Below are 26,068 nucleotides of genomic sequence, written 5' to 3' on the forward strand. Positions count from 1 at the left end.
TTCTTCTCCCGTTTTTTTTGGAACCTGGCAGGGGTTAAATACATCCATATAGCCCCAGGGGCTATATGTGATATATTTTAGCCAGAATAGGTATATTACATTGCTGCCCAGGGCGCCCCCCCCAGCGCCCTGCACCCTCAGTGACCGCTGGTGTGAAGTGTGCGGAGAGCAATGGCGCACAGCTGCAGTGCTGTGCGCTACCTCATGAAGACTGAGACGTCTTCTGCCGCCGGTTTCTGGACCTCTTCTCTATTCGGCATCTGCAAGGGGGTCGGCGGCGCGGCTCCGGTGACCCATCCAGGCTGTACCTGTGATCGTCCCTCTGGAGCTAGTGTCCAGTAGCCTAAGAAGCCAATCCATCCTGCACGCAGGTGAGTTCACTTCTTCTCCCCTAAGTCCCTCGATGCAGTGAGCCTGTTGCCAGCAGGACTCACTGAAAATAAAAAACCTAACAAACTTTTTCTAAGCAGCTCTTTAGGAGAGCCACCTAGATTGCACCCTGCTCGGACGGGCACAAAAACCTAACTGAGGCTTGGAGGAGGGTCATAGGGGGAGGAGCCAGTACACACCACCTAGTGGTCAAACTTTAAAATTTTGTGCCCTGTCTCCTGCGGAGCCGCTATTCCCCATGGTCCTGACGGAGTCCCAGCATCCACTAGGACGTCAGAGAAAATGTGATCGCTGCGGCGATCTCAAGAGGACGGACAGGCGGGAGGCGTTCTGGGGCGTATACTCACCGTTTTCCAGGCATGGTGAGTCCAACGCAGGCGTGTCGAGGCATTTGGAGGGCAGATGTCTGACGTCAGGACCTTCATCGCTGGATCCGTTGCACTGGGTGAGTAACTGCAGCCCTGGTTTGTGTTAGTTGAAACCTTTATAGCATAGCAGGGCTGCTCAAGCGTTCACAGCCCTGCTATGCTATAATACACTCCCCCATAGGCGGCGTCAGGTTGATCGCACGAGCAGCAAAAAATTGCTACGTGCGGTCAACTCGGAATGACCCCCATGGACTGGCTATTCTCTCTCAGTCTTGATACAGCAAATAACATAGTATGTTCTTTTAGCGCAATGAAATATCTACTTTATCTAACATTTTGTGTTTGTCAAACAACATTTAGGAAAGCGATGAAACTAAATGTGAATTTGTCTCTTCATAATAAGGGAAGGACACATTTTATAAGAATAACTACAGAGATTCTGGCGCTGTCCGTTTTAATGCAGTGCCAGAGCAGTGGATTCAGAGGGAAAAACTCTCTCCTAATAATACTAATATGTCTTTCCATCTTTGTTTCATCCAAAATAGAAATCAATTATTCTACTCTATGTGCGTCATTATTTTGAGGCTACTTTCTATCATCCTCCACATCCTGATAAATGAAAATGTCAGCTTTGTACCATAGTTATTAGAGTCATCCTTGGTAGGAAAACACGGACAAATGAATCACCACTTCTATTGATTTCACATATATAGAATTAAATATAGATAATAAAGCAACATCATTATCATGAGAGAAGCTGATCCTTGTACACGCTAGCCTCTCAAACTGCAATCTGCAATTACTACATTACCTTTAGAGAACACAGTAACCCCTTGCTAGGCTGTGTGTGGCCTAACAAGGCACCCATAGTTGTCCCCAAACCTAGCGTTTATTGGGGGTCATTCCCGAATTGATCGCTCGCTGACGTTTTTCACAGCGCAGCAAACAGGTTACTACTGCACATGCGTATGCACCGCAATGCGCAGGCGCGTCGTGTGGGTACAAAGCGAATCGTCCATTCGCACAGCCTATCGCAAGGAGATTGACAGGAAGTGGGTGTCAACTGACCGTTTTCAGGTAGTGTTTGGAAAAACTTAGGCGTGTCCAGGCGTTCGCAGGGCGGGTGTCTGACGTCAATTCCGGGACCAAAAAGACTGAAGTGATCGCAGCGGCTGAGTAAGTCCAGAGCTACTCAGAAACGGCAAAAAACGTTTTCGCACCGCTCGGCTGCACGTGCGTTTGCACACTTGCAAAGCGAAAATGCACTCCCCCGTGGGCGGCGACTATGCGTTTGCACGGCTGCTAAAAGTAGCTAGCGAGCGATCAACTCGGAATGACCCCCACTGTGCTAGACTTGTGCTATGACGTGACGGAAGTGTAGCTTGTGCGAGACTTTTATTTATTTTGCTGTGTCTGTATAAACTTATGTATACGTGGTGTCTTCAATGTGTTAAGTATTTTTGGGGTGTCAGAAATTCATGTATGGTGCTAATTGTAGGTGAGCAAGCATATTGGGTTGTGCCTGATTGTGAATGAAAGCCATAGATAACAGACTAAGGGGGACGTGTACTAAGCAGTGATAAAAGTGAAGAAGTGAGCCAGTGGAGAAGTTGCCCATGGCAACCAATCAGCATTGAAGTAACATTTAGAATTTGCATGCTATAAAAGTATACAGAGCAGCTGATTGGTTGCCATGGGCAACTTCTCCACTTGCTCACTTCTCCACTTTTATCACTGCTTAGTACATCTCCCCCATAGCCTGTTCTAAGGAGAGTGGGTATAAAGGATTTCAAAACCAAGGGTCCTGCGTCTCTATGTCTATTGAAGAATGTTAGCCACACACGCATCAATCTGTACGTTCATCCAATATCAGTGTATAAATGACAAACAGTCCAAGAGAAATCAAAGTGGGGTAAATGGGATCAATTAGTGGCAATGGCTGGAAGGTAGCTGTATTCTGACCATTTCTCCGACACTTCGTGACCACCAACATCATCATTAATTATACCCTCACACTCTATAGTATGAGGGTATAAAAAATCTGAGATGTTGGGTTACCGTAATTGTTGGTGATGTGCACGATCAAACAATGCGACGAATCAATCTTCACTAGTTGAATATCCCCTCAAAGAATCCCAACATCATTGGTAGAACACTTTCATCACAAAGTACCGTACTGAAGCAGAAATGTAAGGCCAGCGCTATCTACCAGTCAGACTCCCAGAGGCCATCTAGAGAATATTCACCAATATAACTGGTCTGTATTGCAAGGGTATCAGTCTCATCCTTCCCCTACTTCCTGTAGGCACCAACTGAGATGGACAGATTTTATGAACTCAATTAAAATTACACCTGTAAAGTAATGCTCATTGATAAATTATTTTCTTGTAGATATTTAGCACCTGATACATAATTATCTCCAGGAATGACCGAGCAACTACCATTGTTTGTCTGCTTTTGTGCGAGAGGCATTGAATGGGAGCAGTATTTGGAAGGCATGCTGTTCCTTGTAGTGCCAAAGGGAGATCCTGGGGGTCGCTCCCAGGCAAGTTAGCTCTCTGTCTGGATGTGTTTTTAGTAATAGCCTTTATTATGAGGCCTACTGTGACAAATTACATGGCCCTATGTGGGCACTGCTATTATGTAGTGTTAGGACTGCTGATATCGGAGAAGCCATGAAGTGGCCCAGCAGCTAAACATGTGTTTGCAAACATGTGTGACTAATTCTCTGAATTTCTATTACCAGATAGGTTCAGGTATGGTTACATGTAATTTTTAGTGTGCTGAAGGGAAATAAAGGGGCGGGGATTTGCACCCCCCAGGCCCCCCCCCCCCCCCCCCCCCCACTCTCTCAGTCTGCTGAGCTCCCCAGTGCTACAGAGTGCAAAGTGCAGACTCACAATGCGGGAACTGCAAGCCAAGTTCTAACACAGAATTGAAACTTTCTAATGATAAAATATGAATTAATGCCGGGTCAATGATTTGGATAACATTCACAGTGAATTAATCTGTTTTGATGACTGCACTGACAATGTGAGCAGTGTTTTGAAGAACACTAAAAAACATTCTGGTTTGTGAAGCATACTGGCTGCCTGACAGAATATAAAGCAAGCGTCAATGTATTCTGCACATATAAGCCGCCTGACTGCTGGCATTGCACCGGAATGCCGACCGCAGCCCGCTAAAGACATTGAGGACTCTGTTGTGATTGATATGCCAAAACTGGAAAATGGAGCATCTTGTGAGACAGAGCTTCCCACCAGACAAGAACTGTGCCAAAGCTATCATATAAATAGTGTGAGCTCCACTGGAATTAATGTTAGGTGCTGCATTTGTGTACTTGTTATACATATATTTTCCTTCCTACAATTAGCATCTCCCAACAGTAACCAGTCATGTAATCATCAGTTTAGTGCAAATTAGGGTGGCAAATCTCGGGATCGGGATCAGCGGGATCCTGGGATTAAGTCCCAAAAACGGCCGGGATTGGAAACTCCAATCCTGGGGATTTTGGGATCATGCGGACCTTTGATTTTGTAATGCCGGGCAGCGTTGAGCGTCCTCAGTACGCTCAGACGCTGCTTGGCTCCCTCTGCTCAGCGTGACGTGAAGTCACAGGTCACGCTGCGCAGCCAGCCGTCAGCCGCAGGAAGTGTCCCGCCCTACCGCCGGTGTTGGATGGTAAATTATGGGAGCGAGGCAAGTGGGCTGCCACACATAAAATAATCCACTCGCGGGTATCCCGGGAATCTCGGGATTGACCATTTTTCAATCCCGATACCCAGGATTGAAAAAATGGCCCAGGATTGGTCACTGCAAATCTTATTAAATAGATCCCACAAAGTAGTGGATTTAGAGCACAAACTACATGAGTGTTACTGCTCTCCTGTAACGCAGACTGGTGTATTAACTTTTGGATATTACAGTATATTCCAACAAACAACTCACATCATAACCACTGTTGCGAATTCCACGTCGTGGTCTTTCCCGAGTCACGAGAAGATCCATTTCAGTCTCTCCAGGGCTTGGGCTATTCAGGGACTGTCGACTTCTATAGGCATGGTTCTTTATTGGTTGCCTGAGAAAAAAATGGTAAACTGTTTAATTGTTATATGTAGGTACTGCTATTATGTAGTGTTAGGACTGCTGATATCGGAGAAGCCTTGAAAGTGGCTCAGCAGCTTAAACATGTGTTTGCAAACGTGTAAACTAATTCTCTGAATTTCTATTACCAGATAGGTTCAGTTATGGTTACAGGTAATTTTTAGTGTGCTGAAGGGAAATGTAGGGGTAGGATTTACAACCTCCCCCCTCCCCTCTGTCTGTCTGTGACCCCTCCCCCTTTCCAGCACCTGATAAATAATTATCTCCAGGAATGACCGAGCAACTACCATTGTTTGCTTGTGTGCGAGAGGCATTGAATGGGAGCAGTATTTGGAAGGCATGCTGTTCCTTGTAGTGCCAATGGGAGATCCTGGGGGTGGCTCCTGGGTAAGTTATCTCTCTGGATGTGTTTTAGTAATAGCCTTTATCATGAGGCCTACTGTGACAAATTACATGGTCCTATGTGGGCACTGCTATAATGTAGTGTTAGGACTGCTGACATCGGAGAAGCCTTGAAAGTGGCTCAGCAGCTTAAACGTGTTTTCAAACGTGTAAACTAATTCTCAGAATTTCTAATACCAGATAGGTTCAGGTATGGTTACAGGTAATTTTTAGTGTGCTGAAGGGAAATGTAGGGGTGGGATTTGCAACACCCCCCCCCCCCCCCCCCCCGTCTGTTTGTCTGTGACCCCTCCCCCTTTCCAGCACCTGATACATAATTATCTCCACGAATAACAGAGCAACTTCCATTGTTTGTCTGCTTGTTATATTGTGATACAGGTGCAAGGCGTAGCGTCCTGTTTTACTGATACAACACCCAATTCCATAGCACACAACAGAAATACATAATTGATGCAAATAAAGGTATGAACCCTTATAAGTGATGTTTGCATAAACATTGAGTTCTGATATTACAGCTATTATCGGTGAGCTTTGAGGGACGAATAACAAAGATTATAACACAAGGGGGGTATCCAATTAGCCCCGATCCTTTTTCGTCCGATAAAAACGTCCTGATATCACGGTCATTATTGTGGTATCCTATTACCTGAGGCACCAGAAACATAATCTGTGATAAACGCCGGCACTGGGGGGAGGAGCCCGCCGCATTGGGGCTAATAGAACAGCCCTTGGCTATACAATTACCCATGGTAATTGGATACCCCCCAAGGTGCGCATTGCTTTGTAAAAGACAAGGTGTCGAAATGCGTCAGCAGATAGCTGTGAGACCATAGATGCTGGGACCCGCTACCACACTTTGGATATTGGTATAAAGTGTGATCGATCTTCCACCACCTTGCATTGTTATTTAAAATAATAGTTTACTATGACTATTTGTGTATACTCTCTTGGTAATTATTTTGTCTGTTGATACTTATTATTGTATTATTGTAATAAAATAAAGCAGTATTACACACTCAAGTGCTTTTCTCTTCCTGGCTAATCTGGATTGTAGGATAATGTCATATTGCACTGTGGGGGCTATTCAGGTTTATTAGCAAACCAAAAAAGCAAGCAACTAGGCAAAATCAAGTTGCACTGCAGGTGGGGCAGATGTAACATGTGCAAAGAGAGTTAGATTTGGGTGGGTTATATTGTTTCTCTGCAGGGTAAATACTGGCTACTTTATTTTTACACTGCAATTTAGATTTCAGTTTGAACACACGCTATCCAAATCTAACTCTCTCTGCACATGTTATATCTGCTCAGCTGCTTGCTTTTTTGATTTGCTAATTAACCTCAGTAAGGCCCTATGTTCTGTTTATGTTTCTTTTTCATATTTGACAGGGACATTTAAATGAGGAAAAGCAATCCAAAGAGACAGAATTAAATCTACAGTTCTACATTGAATTGCATCCATTGGACAGCGAATCTATAATATTGCTGTATATTTTCAGCACTAAAAATAAGAATTTACTCACCGGTAATTCTATTTCTCGTAGTCCGTAGTGGATGCTGGGAACTCCGTAAGGACCATGGGGAATAGCGGGCTCCGAAGGAGGCTGGGCACTCTAGAAAGATTTATGACTACCTGGTGTGCACTGGCTCCTCCCACTATGACCCTCCTCCAAGCCTCAGTTAGGACACTGTGCCCGGACGAGCAGACATAATAAGGAAGGATTTAGAATCCCGGGTAAGACTCATACCAGCCACACCAATCACACCGTACAACTCGTGATACTATATCCAGTTTGACAGTATGAAAACAACTGAGCCTCTCAACAGATGGCTCAACAATAACCCTTTAGTTAACAATAACTATTTACAAGTATTGCAGACAATCCGCACTTGGGATGGGCGCCCAGCATCCACTACGGACTACGAGAAATAGAATTACCGGTGAATAAATTCTTATTTTCTCTAACGTCCTAGTGGATGCTGGGAACTCCGTAAGGACCATGGGGATTATACCAAAGCTCCCAAACGGGCGGGAGAGTGCGGATGACTCTGTAGCACCGAATGAGAGAACTCCAGGTCCTCCTCAGCCAGGGTATCAAATTTGTAGAATTTTGCAAACGTGTTTGCCCCTGACCAAGTAGCTGCTCGGCAAAGTTGTAAAGCCGACACCCCTCGGGCAGCCGCCCAAGATGAGCCCACCTTCCTTGTGGAATGGGCATTTACAGATTTTGGCTGTGGTATGCCTGCCACAGAATGTGCAAGCTGAATTGTACTACAAATCCAGCGAGCAATAGACTGCTTAGAAGCAGGAGCACCCAGCTTGTTGGGTGCATACAGGATAAACAGCGAGTCAGAGTTTCTGACTCCAGCCGTCCTGGAAACATATATTTTCAGGGCCCTGACAACGTCTAGCAACTTGGAGTCCTCCAATTCACTAGTAGCCGCCGGCACCACAATAGGCTGGTTCAGGTGAATGCTGACACCACCTTAGGAAGAAATTGGGGACGAGTCCTCAATTCTGCCCTATCCATATGGAAAATCAGATAAGGGCTTTTACATGATAAAGCCGCCAATTCTGACACTCGCCTGGCTGAAGCCAAGGCCAATAACATGACCACTTTCCAGTTTCCACGTGAGATATTTTAGATCCACGGTTTTTAGTGGCTCAAACCAATGTGATTTTAAGAAAACTCAACACCACGTTGAGATCCCAAGGTGCCACAGGGGGCACAAACGGGGGCTGAATATGCAGCACTCCTTTCACAATGCCTGAACTTCAGGTACTGAAGCTAATTCTTTTTTAAAGAAAATCGACAGAGCCGAGATCTGTACTTTAATGGAGCCTAGACTTAGGCCCATATTCACTCCTGCTTGCAGGAAATGTAGAAATCGACCTAGTGGAAATTCCTCTGTTGGGGCCTTTTTGGCCTCGCACCATGCAACATATTTCCGCCACATGCGGTGATAATGCTTTGCCGTAACATCTTTCCTGGCTTTAATAAGCGCAGGAATGACTTCTTCCGGAATACCCTTTTTCTTCAGGATCCGGCGCTCAATCGCCATGCCGTCAAACGCAGCCGCGGTAAGTCTTGGAACAGACAGGGCCCCTGCTGAAGCAGGTCCTGTCTGAGCGGCAGAGGCCATGGGTCCTCTGATATCATTTCCTGAAGTTCCGGGTACCAAGCCCTTCTTGGCCAATCCGGAACCACGAGTATCGTTCTTACTCCTCGCCATCTTATTATTCTCAGTACCTTTGGTATGAGAGGCAGAGTAGGGAACACATAAACCGACTGGTACACCCACGGTGTCACTAGAGCGTCCACAGCTATCGCCTGAGGGTCCCTTAACCTGGCGCAATATCTCTTTAGCTTTTTGTTGAGGCGGGACGCCATCATGTCCACCTGTGGCCTTTCCCAACGGTTTACCAACAGCAGGAAGACTTCTGGATGAAGTCCCCACTCTCCCGGGTGTAGGTCGTGTCTGCTGAGGAAGTCTGCTTCCCAGTTGTCCACTCCCGGAATGAACACTGCTGACAGTGCTAGTACGTGATTTTCCGCCCATCGGAGAATCCTTGTGGCTTCTGCCATTGCCATCCTGCTTCTTGTGCCGCCCTGTCGGGTCACATGGGCGACTGCCGTGATGTTGTCTGACTGTATCAGTACCGGCTGGTTTTGAAGCAGGGGTCTTGCCTGACTTAGGGCATTGTAAATGGCCCTCAGTTCCAGAATTTATATGTAGGGAAGTCTCCTGACTTGACCATAGGCCCTGGAAGTTTCTTCCCTGTGTGACTGCTCCCCAGCCTCGAAGGCTGGCATCCGTGGTCACCAGGACCCAGTCCTGTATGCCGAAACTGCGGCCCTCTAGAAGATGAGCACCCTGCATCCACCACAGTAGAGACACCCTGGTCCTTGGAGACAGGGTTATCATTTGATGCATTTGAAGATGCGATCCCGACCACTTATCTAAGAGGTCTCACTGGAAGGTCCTCGCATGGAACCTGCCGAATGGAATTGCTTCGTATGAAGCCACCATTTTTCCCAGGACTCGTGTGCAACGATGCACCGATACCCTTTTTGGTTTTAGGAGGTCTCTGACTAGAGATGACAGCTCCTTGGCTTTCTCCTGCGGGAGAAACACTTTTTTCTGTTCTGTGTCCAAAATCATCCCCAGGAACAGTAAGCGAGTGGAAGGAACCAGCTGTGACTTTGGAATGTTCAGAATCCAGCCATGCTGTTGTAGCACCTCCTGAGATAGTGCTACTCCGACCAGTAACTGCTCCCTGGACCTTGCCTTTATAAGGAGATCGTCCAAGTATGGGATAAATAAAAACTCCCTTTTTTTTTTTTTTTTCTTGAAGGAGTATCATCATTTCTGCCATTACCTTGGTAAACACCCTCGGTGCCGTGGACAGTCCAAACGGTAGTGTCTGGAATTGGTAATGGCAATCCTGTACCACAATCTGAGGTACTCCTGGTGAGGAAGGTAAATAGGGACATGCAGGTAAGCATCCTTGATGTCCAGGGATACCATGTAATCCCCCTCGTCCAGGCTTGCAATAACCGCCCTGAGCGATTCCATCTTGAACTTTGTTATGTAAGTGTTCAAGGATTTCCATTTTAAAATGGGTCTCACCGAACCGGCTGGTTTCGGTACCACAAACAGTGTGGAATAGTAACCCCGTCCTTGTTGAAGTAGGGGCACCTTGACTATCACCTGCTGGGAATACAGCTTGTGAATTGCCTCTAGCACAGCCTCCCTGCCTGAGGGAGTTGTCGGCAAGGCAGATTTGAATAAACGGCGGGGGGGAGACGCCTCGACTTTCAGCTTGTACCCCTGAGATACTACTTGAAGGATCCAGGGATCCACCTGTGAGCGAGCCCACTGATCGCTGACATTTTTGAGGCGGCCCCCCACCGTACCTGGCTACGCCTGTGGAGCCCCCCGCGTCATGCGGTGGACTCAGAGGAAGCAGGGGAAGAATTTTTATTCTGGGGACTGGCTGCTGGTGCAGCTTTTTCCCTCTTCCCTCGTTTGACCCGCCTGCTTTTTTGAAGCCGAAAGGACTGTACCTGATAATACAGTGCGTTTCTTAGGCTGTGAGGAAACCTGAGGTAAAATATTTTCATCCCAGCTGTTGCTGTGGATACGAGGTCCCAGAGACCACCCCCAACCAATTCCTCACCCTTATAAGGCTCTATGTGCCTTTTAAAGTCAGCATCACCTGTCCAGTGTCGGGTCTCCAATACCCTCCTGACAGAATGGACATTGCAATAATTCAGGATGCCAGCCGGCAAAATATTCCTCTGTGCATCCCTCATATATAAGACGACGTCTTATGTTCGCAAAATAGTATCCCTGTTTGAAAGGGGTACAGACCACGCTGCAGCAGTCTGCAGGTCTCAGTCTAGTACCTGAGTGTGTAATTACAGACTTCAGGATAGCCTCCTGCTATTTATGAGCAGGTACCTTCAAAGTGGCCGTATCCTAAGACGGCAGTGCCACCTTGACAAACGTGTGAGCGCCTTATCCACCCTAGGGGATATCTCCCAGCGTAACTTATCCTCTGGCGGGAAAGGGTACGCCATCAGTAACTTGTTAGAAATTACCAGTTTCTTATCGGGGAAACCCACGCTTTTTCACACTTCATTCACTCATTTGATGGGGGAACAAAACACTGCCTGCTTTTTCTCCCCACACATAAAACCCTTTGTTTTTAGTGGTACTTGGGTTAATGTCAGAAATGTGTAACACATTTTATATTGCCGGGATCATGTAACGGATGTTCCTAGTGGATTGTGTATATGTCTCAACCTCGTCGACACTGGAGTCAGACTCCGTGTCGACATCTGTGTCTGCCATCTGAGGGAGCGTTGATGGCCTTTGAGACGTCTGGGCAGGCGCGGGCTGAGAAGCCGGCTGTCCCATAGCTGTTACGTCATCCAGCCTTTTATGTAAGGAGTTGACACTGTCGGTTAATACCTTCCACCTATCCATCCACTCTGGTGTCGGCCCACAGGGGCGACATCTCATTTATCGGCATCTGCTCCGCCTCCACATAAGTCTCCTTATCAAACCTGTCGACACAGCCGTACCGACACACCGCACACACACAAGGAATGCTCCAATGAGGACAGGACCCACAAAAGCCCTTTGGGGGGGACAGAGTGAGAGTATGCCAGCACACACCAGAGCGCTATATAATGCAGGGACTAACTGAGTTATGTCCCCTATAGCTGCTTTTATATAATTTATACTGCGCCTAAATTTAGTGCCCCCCCTCTCTGTTTTAACCCTGTTCTGTAGTGTAGACTGCAGGGGAGAGCCAGGGAGCTTCCCTCCAACGGAGCTGTGAGGGAAAAATGGCGCCAGTGTGCTGAGGAGATAGGCTCCGCCCCTTTTTCGCGGCCCTTTTCTCCCGCATTTTTATGGAATCTGGCAGGGGTTAATATACATCCATATAGCCCTGGGGGTTATATGTGATGTATTTTTGCCAGCCAAGGTGTTTATATTGCTGCTCAGGGCGCCCCCCCCCCCAGCGCCCTGCACCCTCAGTGACCGGAGTGTGTGGTGTGCATGAGGAGCAATGGCGCACAGCTGCAGTGCTGTGCGCTACCTTGGTGAAGACTGATGTCTTCTGCCGCCGTTTTTCCGGACCTCTTCTTGCTTCTGGCTCTGTAAGGGGGACGGCGGCGCGGCTCCGGGACCGAACACCAAGGACTGGGCCTGCGGTCGATCCCTCTGGAGCTAATGGTGTCCAGTAGCCTAAGAAGCCCAATCCGGCTGCAAGCAGGCGAGTTCGCTTCTTCTCCCCTTAGTCCCTCGCTGCAGTGAGCCTGTTGCCAGCAGGACTCACTGAAAATAAAAAACCTAAATCTATACTTTCTTTCTAAGGGCTCAGGAGAGCCCCTAGTGTGCATCCAACCTCGGCCGGGCACAAGATCTAACTGAGGCTTGGAGGAGGGTCATAGTGGGAGGAGCCAGTGCACACCAGGTAGTCATAAATCTTTCTAGAGTGCCCAGCCTCCTTCGGAGCCCGCTATTCCCCATGGTCCTTACGGAGTTCCCAGCATCCACTAGGACGTTAGAGAAATAGGCTTTTTTCAGCTTTTCATTTGATGTCATCATATCAGTTTTCATTAGGAAAACTTGTATATTCTTTAAATTACAATAGATGTTAGCAGTCACGTCAGATGGGTATGGGTCGTTTGATAGACACAACTTAGGTCGACAGTCATTAGGTCGACCATGGAAGGTTGACATGCATTAGGTCGACAGGGACAATAGGTTGACATGGTCATTAGATCGACATGAGGTCTTTTGACTGGTTTTGGTGTCGTTTTTTCCGTAAAGTGACGGGGAACCCAAATTAGTGCACCGTGTCCCCTCGCATGGCTCACGACTTCAGGAAGGGTGCCTCGCTCCGCTACCGCTTTGCTCGGCACAGATTACTGTTCCGATCGTAGTCCACGTGGATCATTAAGTATGAAAAAAATCCCAAAAATTAATAAAAAACAAAAACAAAACTCATGTCGACCCAGTACATTTCGACCTAATGCATGTCGACCTAATGGCATTGTCAACCTTCAGTGGTCGACCTAATGAGTATCGACCAAACGACCATAACCCCGTCAGATATGGTTTCAGTGACCTCTAATATCACAGTACACATTATCCCACGCTATTTTCCAGTCATTACATGCCCTCACTTGTATATGTAAACTTTTAATTTATCCCATGTGTTAGGAGAATGACGTTACAATTTTCAACTGGAACCTTTATTTTGAAAATTATCTAGTTTCAAGTTTAAAACATATGTACCATTCTCTCCCGTAGTGACCTGTGCAAATGCTCCATATAAAATGATTTTTGTTATTCAGGGGCCTGATTCAGTGACGTACGCAAACCCCAAGGTTTTGGAGCATTACTTTTCTTGAAATTATTCTACATTATATTACACATGTATCACAGCCTAGTTCCAGTGCTTGCTTTGTCAGGAATAAAACAGAAGTGGAACTCAGATTAGAATTTTTTTTTTATAACATATTCTATATGGTCAATACAATTATCTGTATATGCTAAAGACCTACAGAAACTATGCAGAAGATTACATTCTAAGCGATAGTGCATAGTACCTAAAGTCTAAAGAAAAATACCCCAGAAACAAAAGGAAGCAAAAGTCATGGGAACACCTACTTTTGGCCCCAGGTAGTCGCCCAATCTACCCCAATTATAATTTACCACTGTTTATAGGTCCCAGGCCTGTGTTTGATGAGCCTCCAGAACTTCCACCAAGGAGGATGCACTAAGGGAGCAAGGCTCTGTGTTTTTACATTACTACAATGGATCTGTAGCTTTCATGTTAATGGCACCATAGATTTAAAAGTATGCCTCCAGGGACTACGGAATATGCATAGCCAACAGAGAATTGTGGTCTGCATAGCCAACATAGATTTGGATGTCTGTATAGCCAGAGATTTGAATGCATACATCGCCAACAGAGATTTGAATGCATACATAGCTAACATAGATTTGGGCGCATACAAAGTCAACAGAGATTTGGGCGCATACATAGCCCACAGAGATTTGGGCGCAAATATAGCCAACAGAGATTTGGGCACATACATAGCGAACATAGATTTGGGCACATACATAGCCAACATAGATTTGGGCAAATACATAGCCAACATAGATTTGGGCACATACATAGCCAACATAGATTTGGGCACATACATAGCCAACTCAGATTTTGGTGCCTATATAGTCAATAGAGATTTGGGTGCATACATAGCCAACAGAGACTTGGTTGTATACAATGCTAACAAGAGATTTGGGTGAATACATAGCCAGCAGAGATTTTGAGGTTCTATATAGCCATCATAGGTTTGGAGGTCTGTATTTCATAACAAAGATTTGTGGGTCTTCATTGCATAATCGGCACAGATTTATACATTAGCTCTATACAGGCCACCAGAGATATGGGTTCTAAAATCTATAGCTGTAACTAAGATGCTTGCATATTGGTCCATGTAATGCTGCCTATATTGTATACTGTAGGTGTCTTTTATATTGTAGCTGTAGTGTTTTCTGGCTGTTAAAAAGGAAATCCCTTTGGTGGGTCCAGGGTAGCCCAGTCTGACACTGGCAGCTCCAGTATAACCTGCATGTTGTGGGTCCCAGGCTGCACTATTGTCCACTACAATAATCAATACTGCTTAATATTTTTCATTTCCAATCACAAGGCAAATCCGGGTGTATTTTTTATAAATGTAAATTAGTACTGCAACCGGATGGACTTACTCCATCACTAGACTCACTGGGCCTAATTCAGATGCGGTCACCATGCCGATCTTTTTTAGTGACGGAACTGCAGGCATCGCAAGTATAGCAGCCGCTCACAAGTGAACAGAGATGCCCACTGCAACCATCGCAACATGCTTAGCAACTGTGTACTCTGTCGCAACTGCAACTCAGATGTGAAGAACATCGACTCCCTGACTGCCTCCATGGGTAAGCAGAATAGCCTCGTTGTTTTATGCATACGAGATCGCAGTTGCACACCAAGACACGCCCTGAAATCGGTCACAACCCTTCCCTGTTACCGCCCCCAAATGGCCTCTTCCTGTCAATCACTCTGACTGATTCCTCACTGCGAGCAGCATCGCAAAGGTAACTTGGCATGAGTGCACTGTGGCTGCGTCGCATGCTGAGTTTGCTGATAATCGCTTAGTTGCGTCAGCATCGAAGTTGCGACTGCATCTGAATCAGGCCCACTATTGCTTGCAACCACATGGACTTGCTTTACCATCTGTGGGGTGTATGGACTCCCTTTTACCATCAGTAACGGTTTGTTACTGACTCCTCCTACTGTGTTGTAAAAGTGCCACCACCAGGCTCTTGCACCAGCACCAGGAACGACTGACCACTGGGTATGTGTGTGGTCATGCTACTGCAACACTTCCTAGACGCAATGGCAAATTCCCCACTGGACGCTTACTTTGGACAAGTTCTGATTTGCTATCAAACTGGGAGCGAGTTCAAAAACAATGGGCTCAAATTCAGGACTGCCAGACTCACAGGGTTTAAAATACAGTAGATATAAGCATAGCACACAGATGGTCTTAGAAGATCCGATAATACACATCAACTTGGACAAGATAATATGCACTTCATGGGCTCTACTGCCTTTTAACTATAACTTCAACACATTTTGACAGAGTAAACCGATAAAAATAAACAAAAACATATATACACACACACACACACACACACACACACACACACACACACACACACACACACATATATATACATACATACACATAATAATTGATAAAAACAATTGATAAAAACAACTATAATTACAATTTCATTTAGCAATTCTGGCATGCTCCTTGTTTGAAAGAAATTTCCTATCTCTCTAATCAAACGGACGGGATATAAAGGAAGATGACCTCCTGCTGTGCTTTCGAGCTAATTGTATTCCCACTTTCCCTATCCTTAGACATAATGCCTACTTAAGATTTTATAACCTATCTCAGAAGGTAAAAAAAAAAATAATAATCCCGTATAGGCAATACAATACAGCAAAAATACATTCCTGCAAGTGTACTCAGTATCGGAACTTAATTCCAACGCAACAATAGTGCCATACATTGAATGTTATTACAGATGGTACAAACATTAGCTGTAAATTTAGTCAACATTGGGTGCAAAGTGCCATAATTTCCCATTGATGGCACTGCAGCCGGGGCTGTAGCTAGTGATGTGCTTGCGGTGCTGTCACCCATTGCACAGGACCCTGGGGACAGCACCTGCATATGGCTTGCAGGAATGAGAACCATGAAGATACATGTAGTGCTTGTAGGGTGTTGTACCTTTAACTGTACTTGCTTACTAGGCCTGAGGCCCTGCCCTTCAGCGTAACATCATTACGTCAAATGTTTGGGGAGGAGCTGACAACGCCCTGCTGATATTGCCACAGCATGGTGGGAAGTGTTATTGTTTGCATGCAATGGTAACTATCTTACCTGCATGGCTTGGACCCCTCAGCCACAAATATGTCCAAGGCAAGGGTCTCCAATTTATGAAACAAGAAGAACACTAGGCTACACATACATTGGTCCCTCATAGCACTCTAATCTGTCAGTTATTTCTTCCCTAACCCCCTCCCTTCACCTAGAATTCACATCACACAGTCATCACCCGCCACCACCAACCCTCGCCCTTTCCTGGGATCACTTTCCCCATCCCTCGCCCTGGATAGTCCAATCTCATTAAAAATATTGGTCTCCAAGGTTATACACATTTTCCAGTGGCTTGCTTGAATTTGTAGCTCTACATCTATTCCACATAACTTCAGTTTCGGCACTGGTGTTGGACTTGTAGTTTCCCCTAGTGGGTGGATTTAGGAGCGAGGGTGCCCCTAGACACAACAGTAATGTCCACCCCCCACCTGCCTAATTTTATTATTGTTATTGATTGGTTATAAGCCCTCATTTTATGATAGCCAGTTTAATAGAATAATAAAAAAAGCCACTAACTATGACATTTTTTGTTTGTTTTTAATTATCTATATACACTGCTCTAAAAAATAAAGGGAACACTTAAACAACACAATGTAACTCCAAGTCAATCACACTTCTGTGAAATCAAACTGTCCACTTAGGAAGCAACACTGATTGACAATCAATTTCACATGCTGTTGTGCAAATGGAATAGACAACAAGTGGGAATTATAGGCAATTAGCAAGACACCCCCAATAAAGGAGTTGTTCTGCAGGTGGTGACCACAGACCACTTCTCAGCTCCTATGCTTTCTGGCTGATGTTTTGGTCACTTTTGAAAGCTGGCGGTGCTTTCACTCTAGTGGCAGGATGAGACAGAGTCTACAACCCACACAAGTGGCTCAGGTAGTGCAGCTCATCCAGGATGGCACATCAATGCGAGCTGCGGCAAGAAGGTTTGCTGTGTCTGTCAGCATAGTGTCCAGAGCATGGGGGCGCTACCAGGAGACAGGCCAGTACATCAGGAGACGTGGAGGAGGGCAACAACCCAGCAGCAGGACCGCTACCTCCGCCTTTGTGCAAGGAGGAGCAGGAGGAGCACTGCCAGAGCCCTGCAAAATGACCTCCAGCAAGCCACAAATGTGCATGGGTCTACTCAAACGATCAGAAACAGACTCCATGAGGGTGGTATGAGGGCCCGACGTCCACAGGTGGGGGTTATGCTTACAGCCCAACACCGTGCAGGACGTTTGGCATTTGTCAGAGAACACCAAGATTGGCAAATTCGCCACTGGGCCCCTGTGCTCTTCACAGATGAAAGCAGGTTCTCACTGAGCACATGTGACAGACGTGACTAGTCTGGAGACGCCAAGGAGAACGTTCTGCTGCCTGCAACATCCTCCAGAATGACCGGTTTGGCAGTGGGTCAGTAATGGTGTGGGGTGGCATTTATTTGGGGGGCCGCACAGCCCTCCATGTGCTCGCCAGAGGTAGCCTGACTGCCATTAGGTACCGAGATGAGATCCTCAGACCCCTTGTGAGACCATATGCTGGTGCGGTTGGCCCTGGGTTCCTCCTAATGCAAGACAATGCTAGACCTCATGTGGCTGGAGTGTGTCAGTAGTTCCTGCAAGACGACGGCATTGATGCTATGGACTGACCCGCCCGTTCCCCAGACCTGAATCCAATTGAGCACATCTGGGACATCATGTCTCGCTCCATCCACCAACGCCACGTTGCACCACAGACTGTCCAGGAGTTGGCGGATGCTTTAGTCCAGGTCTGGGAGGAGATCCCTCAGGAGACCATCCGCCACCTCATCAGGAGCATGCCCAGGCATTGTAGAGAGGTCATACAGGCACATGGAGGCCACACACACTACTGAGCCTCATTTTGACTTGTTTTAAGGACATTACATCAAAGTTGGATCAGCCTGTAGTGTGTTTTTCCACTTTAATTTTGAGTGTGACTCCAAATCCAGACCTTCATGGGTTAATAAATTTGATTTCCATTGATCATTTTTGTGTGATTTTGTTGTCAGCACATTCAACTATGTAAAGAACAAAGTATTTAATAAGAATATTTCATTCACTCAGATCTAAGATGTGTTATTTTAGTGTTCCCTTTATTTTTTTGAGCAGTGTATTTATAAAAGGCAAAAAAGGAGATTGACTCACTGATTGACTCATCACGAAATCTTTTAAACCATAAGGCCTACAATCTTGAAACTTGGCATGTAGCTTCTTCTTAGGTCACAGGTGCTTGCTAAGAACCGGTTTTACAAATGTCACAGTCCATCCACGGAAATCACCAAAAATGTATGTATGTATGTATGTATGTATGTATGTATGTATGTATGTATGTATGTATGTATGTATGTATGTATGTTCCAGCATAACTGGAATACCTGAAGCAATTTACACCAAACTTGGTAAACCTATGACTTACAATCTAAGAACAAACACTGTGGGGGTAACACACCCCTAGCACCCCTGGAAGGGGGGGCACAGCAGCACAGAGTATATCAGGAAACAGCATAACTCCGGAATGCCTGCAGCAATTTACACCAAACCTGGTACACAATGAATTACAATCTGGGAGCAAACACTGTGGTGGGAAGATACCCCTAGCACCCCTAGGGGTGGGACAGCAGCAGCACAAAGACAACAGCACAGAGTATTTCAGCAAATGGCATAACTCTGGAATGCCTCGAGCAATTTACACCAAACTTGGTACACATATGACTTACAATCTGGGAACAAACACTGTGGGGGTAACACACCCCTAGGAGTGGGACAGCAGCACAGAGTATTTCAGTAGACAGCATAACTCTGGAATGCCTGAAGCAATTTACACCAATTTGGTACACATATGAGTTACAATCTGGGAACAAACACTGTGTGGGTAACACACCCCTAGCACCCCTAGGGGTGGGCCAGTAGCACAGACTATATCAGGACATGCATGATATGTCACTCACGACAGGGCTGCATGTGACAGTGGCAGTGACATGATGTGAGGAGGGGAATGGAGGTAGCAGGAAGCCACATGCTGAGAGTTATATAGTGGAAGGAGTAGGGTCCCCAGCAGCACAGTGTATATTAGGAGATGCATGATATGTCAGGCAAGACAGGGCTACATGTGACAGTAGCAGTGACATGATGTGAGGAGGGGAATGGAGGTAGCACAAACCCACACACTGAGAGTTATATAGTGGAAGTAGCAGGGTCCTCCAACAGCACAGAGTATATCAGGAGATGCATAATGTGCTGCGCTATATAAGAAACTGTAAATAAATCAATCATTTCACAGGGACTCTGACATGATGTTAAGAGGGTAATGGAGGCAGAAGGAAGCCACAGATTGAGAGTTCTATAGTGGGAAGAGTAGGGTCCCTTGGGGGAACAAAAAGGGGTCCGGCCACTACACAAAGTGGATCAGGGAAGCAAGATATGCCTAGATACTAGATCTCCAACCAACGTAAATTAACGAACAACTATAATTCTAATTTACCATCCTCATCCCATCGCGAAGCACGGAAATTCAGCTAGTGTATATATATATTTACTAAGTAGGACAGCTTACAGGGCAGTATGTGCATGTCCTACCCATTTACACTCCATTCAAGATGGCATATGGTACAGTACAGTGAAAATAGTAGGCAGTTACTGGCAGTATCAACACAAGCATCTAAGTGCCGCCCCTAAACAAGTACCGCCCCTAGGCATGTGCCTAATGGGAAATTTGCCACTGGTTCCCCCACAACTGTGGATGATGCAGAGCTGAATATAAATCCATTTTGTGTATTGCGATCGTTTTCCCTCTGTGTGTGCTCCATAACCTAGTATAAACGGGTGTAGTATGGTATGCCGGCAGGCGGGCTCCCACGGCCAGCATACCGGCGCCGGGATACTGACCGCCGGAATACCGACAGATGGGCGAGTGCAAATGAGCCCTTTGCGGGCTCACTGTGCTTGCCACGCTGCGGGCACGGTGGCACGCGTGCCACGCTATTTATTATCTCTCCAGGAGGGTCGTGGACCCCCAAGAGGGAGAAAAGGTGTCGGTATGCCGGGTGTCGGGATTCCGGCACCGGTATACTGTGCACCGGGATCCCAACAGCCGGCAAACTGAAGACCACCCATATAAACATCTACAGGCAATACAGCATTTTACGCATCCCGGTAGCATCTCCATTTGCAGCTGAAGAAGTGTAACTGGAAGGCAATGTGGGGTTTACACTTAGGTTAAGTTTAGCGATGGTGTGTAGATGCAATTGCGCTCTACACAAAGCTGTCTGCAGTAATGGGTTTGTGCAATTATGTCCTGATAATTATAATGGTTATTTAATGAAGCTTATGTCTATCTATGATTTATATTTACAGCTTGTGATTTATATTTACAGCTAGAGCACTATTGTGCACTACGGAGGTTATAAACTAACAATAGAAATGTGTTTTACTCTATCTTGTGCTGGTTAGAAAATAAAAAAGCAACTATTTGATTGGTAGCTAGTTTAAAGGGGTTGTGCACATTGACCTGCTTTAAAGTGAAATTAAGGTTTATTAACTTTTGATCAGACATCAGTGGATGAGTTTGAGTATAGGGGGGTAATTCCAAGTTGATCGCAGCAGGAAATTTTTTAGCAGTTGGGCAAAACCATGTGCACTGCAGGGGGGCGGGGGGGGGGCAGATATAACATGTGCTGAGAGAGTTAGATTTGGGTGGGTTATTTTGTTTCTGTGCAGGGTAAATACTGGCTGCTTTATTTTTACACTGCAAATTAGATTGCAGATTGAACACACCACACCCAAATCAAACTCTCTCTGCACATGTTAAATCTGCCTCCCCTGCAGTGCACATGGGGGGTCATTCCGAGTTGTTCGCTCGTTATTTTTTTCTCGCAATGGAGCGATTAGTCGCTAATGCGCATGCGCAATGTCCGCAGTGCGACTGCGCCAAGTAAATTAGTTATGCAGTTAGGTATGTTACTCACCGCATTACGAGGTTTTTTCTTTGTTCTGGTGATCGTAATGTGATTGACAGGAAGTGGGTGTTTCTGGGCGGATACTGGCCGTTTTATGGGAGTGTGTGAAAAAACGCTACCGTTTCTGGGAAAAACGCGGGAGTGGCTGGAGAAACGGAGGAGTGTCTGGGCGAACGCTGGGTGTGTTTGTGACGTCAAACCAGGAACGACAAGCACTGAACTGATCGCACTGGCAGAGTAAGTCTCGAGCTACTCAGAAACTGCACAGAGAAGTCTTTTCGCAATATTGGAAATCTTTTGTTCGCAATTTTGATAAGCTAAGATTCACTCCCAGTAGGCGGCGGCTTAGCGTGTGCAAAGCTGCTAAAAGCAGCTTGCGAGCGAACAACTCAGAATGACCCCCCTGGTTTTGCCCAACTGCTAAAAAATTTCCTGCTGCGATCAACTTGGAATTACCCCCATAGAGTGTGCTGAAGCCACAGTCCCTTCTGTTACACCTGTCTCCATTTCTCGCTGGATAATCCAGACAAATTAGGCATGTCCCATGTTCATATAAACAAGACCCACATATGTCATCCCGATTTGCCAAAACTCCGCCCATCCCAGCCAATGTCACGCCCATTTTCTAGTAGGGCTCTTGGGACATATGAAATTTTGAAACACGGTGAAATAATTTATTTTTATAATACGAGGGGAGGGGGCATTTAATATTTAAATAAAGCCTAGCAGTGAATACATATTTCATATTTGTGATAGTAAAGTCGGGACATCTGTGCCGTGAAGCCGAAGCCTGATCTCAAAAAGGGGGCATGGCCTGAGGGAAAGGGGGCGTGACTTCGCCCTGTTTTCCTCACTGAGGGGGCATGCCCAGCACTCTGTGAGCTGCTGGCATGCCTCCTCTCTCTCTGTCACCTGCAAATAGATGCTGTGCACAGTGGCAGGAGCCTCCCAACTGACCCCATGGGGTGGGACAATGGGACAGTCCCAAAAAACAGGACTGTCCAGCAAAAATCGTGACATTTGGGAGGTATGCATATTTCACTATCAAAACAATTGTTAAAAATCTTTGCTTTTGCCCTTGCTGCGTTTCTTACATATGCCTTATCTGACTCATATGCTGCTGCAATCTGCTGTATGGGCCTGATTCATGTTTGTAAGTAAAGCAAAAAAGCAAGCAACTCGGCCAAACCAAGGACCTAATTCAGACCTGATGGCAGCAGCAAATTTGTTAGCTAATGGGCAAAACCATGTGCACTGCAGGTGGGGCAGATGTAACATGTGCAGAGAGAGTTAGATTTGGGTGGGGTGTGTTCAAACTGAAATCTAAATTGCAGTGTAAAAATAAAGCTGCCTAACATTTGTGGGCTACATGCAAAATCAGCCAGTATTTCCCTGCACAGAAACAATATCAATTTATTTGCTCAACATGGTTTATTCCAGACACAAAGGGGGTCACTCTGAGTTGATCGTAGCTGTGCTAAATTTAGCACAGTTACGCTACGATCATTCACACTGACATGCGGGGGGTCGCCCAGGACAGGGCTAGTCCGCCCCGCATGCCAGTACCCCCCCCCCCCCCCCCGCAGAAGTGCAAAGGCATCGCACAGCAGAGATGCCTTTGCACTTCCAGAGTAGCTCCCGACCAGCGCAGCTTTAGCGTGCTGGTCGGGAGCTACTCGTCGCACCCCGGCCTGCAGCGGCTGCGTGTGACATTACGCAGCCGCCACGGACTGCCCCCCCCACCCAACGGTCCGGCCACACCTGCGTTGGCCGGACTGCTCCCCCTAAACGGCGGCTTAACGCCGCCATCCAGCCCCCTCCCGCCCAGCGACCGCCTCTGTCTCAGAGGCGATCACTAGGCAACGACGGCTACCATGCGCCGGTGTGCTGCGGCGCCAGCGCATGCGCACTTCCGACCCGATCGCTACGCTGCGAGAAACTGCAGTGAGCGATCGGGTCGGAATGTCCCCCAAAGTTCTGTGCTTTTTGTTTTGCTTTACTTACAAACATGAATCAGGCCCTACCGCACGTGTTATGTACGTAGCTTTGTCTTTCTGTCATCAGCCTGTAAAATACATTTTACTTATTCAAACAGGGTTTCTAAACAGTGCCACAATAGACATCATTGTTCTATGGCAACATATGTATGTTAATTCATATTGACAGGTTAATTAGCTGTATTTCACTCTACACTGGCAGTTCCAGAGCTGCCTGCACTTTGTCAAACATCAGGGAATCTGACAGCGGCTAATGTAAGTGTGTTTTCAGTATAGCAGACATTAGAGCACAAAAGAAAAATAATTGTATGAATTTAATGTTTTCACCTCAAGCCGGCCAGCATACAAGGTCACAATCTACTCTAAATAATGTATTTCGCTTATTGGGCCTAATTCAGACCTGATCGCTAGGCTGCGTTTTCATACAGCCTGCGATCAGGTCTAAACTGTGCATGTGTATGCACCGCAATGCGCAGGCGCGTCACACAGGTACAAAGCGGATCGCCGCTCAGCGATGGGTTTGTGCGAAAAATCCATTTGCACAGGTGTTCGCAAGGAGATTGACAGGAAGGAGCCGTTTGTGGGTGTCAACTGACCATTTTCTGGGAGTGGTTGGAAAAACACAGGAGTGTTCAAAGCGTTTGCAGGGAGGGTGTCTGACGTCAATTCCCGTCCTGAACAGGCTGAAGTGTTCGCAGCGGCTGAGTAAGTCCTGGGCTACTCAGAGACTGCACAAAAACTGTTTGTACAGCTCTGCTACACATGCGTTTGCACACTTGCAAAGCGAAAATACACTCCCCTAAGGGCAGCGACTATGCGAACGCAGTTCTGCAAAAAAAAACATAGCGAGCGAACAGGTCTGAATTAGGCCCTTTGAGTGTGGAAATCTAAGGGGAATATTACTAAAGAGTGACACTTCCAATACATCACAGGGTTACAGCCGGCGATAGCGTTATTGTCTAATCTCCGCCAGCGATAAGGTCCATTCTGTATGAGGAAGCCTATTTAATAGTCATTGCGACAATATATGCATTAAAATCTTTGTTTGCATTTGGATTGCACATGCATGAACTGGCTATCTGGGTCACGCATGCTCATAGGACTAGCCCGGAAAAGATGAGATGAGTTGGGTTTTTGTGGAGGGTAAGTAGAGTCAGTTCTGGAAATGCCGCCTCTGGTTGTACAGAGAATTAGGTTTAGGCTTTTTAACACTAGAAATATTTATTCCAGCAAAAGAAAAATACCTTGGAATGGGGCGCAATACATTACATGGACTTGTTATATTGTTACTATATCACTTACCTGTATCAGCAAAATTCTTGGCATTTACACTAGTGCACCCACCCTGACATACATACATAAGTGATACATACATACATACACACATACATACATATAAACATGCGAACAAGAAAAAAATAAATCCACCTTTCCATCTATCAATCACTGGATATTTTAAAAATGAATTGCAGGAGGAAGCACAGGGGATCTCATTCAGGTTGGAGTTGCGCTGTGAGATTATCAGTACTTTGCGCATGTGCAGGATTCGGTCGGTCCTGCGACACAGGATGCAGGGACGGCATCGGACTGTCTGTGATTGACAGTTAATGCATCTGGGGGCAGGGAGGGGGTGGTGATGGCCTCTGTTTGTGAAAATGGAGTCGTTTCACCGCCGTTTAAGGGGGCATAAGGGGACAGGGCTATCCGTCATTTACTGGCCTCTGCAATGGGTGGCTTGTGCGTCACCATGGGTGCCGCAAGCTGACCGAAGGTGAGTCAGTGACCTGATGCTACGTCCTAGGACAAAGGCTGGATCCCTACTGCAACAGAAGGCGTCTGCTTGTAATAGATGCCTCCTGCTGCGTTACCGTACAGAACTATCGCTGCTGCTTCCAAGGAAGTGATAGCACCTCCAGCCATATCTAACCCCCAATGTGATGTAGACCTCCTGCACTCTCTGCTGCAGTCACTGTGTATACAGTACAGTGTTTGATACTAACAGAAGGGAGGGGAAGCAACCTCCATGTCTTCTACTGCAATAATTCCATTGCACTTTAGATCCTGCCAAAGTTAAGCAGACAACCTAATATCCTGCAGAAATGCAAACGCACACACACAAAAAGAAGAGAATTGCCACATTGTTGGGCTTCAGGGCTATTAAGCAAGGAGGTACTGCAGCAGACGTAGGAGATACCGGCTGCACGGCCCCCCTTCTTTACAATTGCAATGGTTATCTATGAGGACTACAAACGTTTACCAATTGGTCACATACAGTAGGGTCTTGTAGACTATGAGCTTTGCTTCCGCAATACCAATTACTGCCAGTACAGTAGCTCAGCCCGGACCAGTACAGTAGCTCAGCCTGGAAATAAAGTGATTGCACAAGCAATAACTTAAGAGGGTACTCACAGAGCGATCGCTGCTTAAAATCTAAGCAATCTGACTAGATTGCTTAGATTTTAAGCCTGAACGCTCCGTGTGTACTCCTCACAGCGATAGCCATGCGCAGCCCCGCGCATCACTATCGCTGGTGCTAGTGCCGTGCAGGCCAATCTAGCAGGTCGCTCACGAAATGAGCGCCACCCCCCCCCCCCCCCACGCTCAGCACACATCGCGCTGTGCTGAGCAGCGGGAGAGATGTGTGCCGAGAGATTCGCTCAGCACACATCGCTCCCGCATCGGCCAGTGTGTACTGGCCTTTACTTTTTAGCATTTGCCATGAAGGTTTTATTTTGGAGCTATGTCCCGGCATGTACTTCTTAATAACCCTGAAAAAGCAAGCCTAATCACCGTTAAATGCAAGATTTACACAATTTTGCT

The 26,068-nt window shown here is 46.4% G+C and overlaps 1 protein-coding gene across 4 annotated transcripts in view; it reads right to left on the bottom strand.

Annotated features, from left to right (window-relative positions):
* The window catches only part of KIAA1549L (KIAA1549 like), a 477,170-nt gene that overhangs the window by 110,945 nt on the left and 340,157 nt on the right, over positions 1–26,068 (bottom strand). For all 4 annotated transcript variants that reach the window (XM_063944516.1, XM_063944515.1, XM_063944513.1 and 1 more), the window contains one exon: positions 4,707–4,836. In XM_063944516.1, coding sequence (XP_063800586.1) covers positions 4,707–4,836 — 130 coding nt within the window. The remainder of the gene's footprint in view (positions 1–4,706; positions 4,837–26,068) is intronic.

This window comes from Pseudophryne corroboree, chromosome 11 (assembly GCF_028390025.1).
Source record: "Pseudophryne corroboree isolate aPseCor3 chromosome 11, aPseCor3.hap2, whole genome shotgun sequence".
Classification (NCBI taxonomy): Eukaryota; Metazoa; Chordata; class Amphibia; order Anura; family Myobatrachidae; genus Pseudophryne; species Pseudophryne corroboree.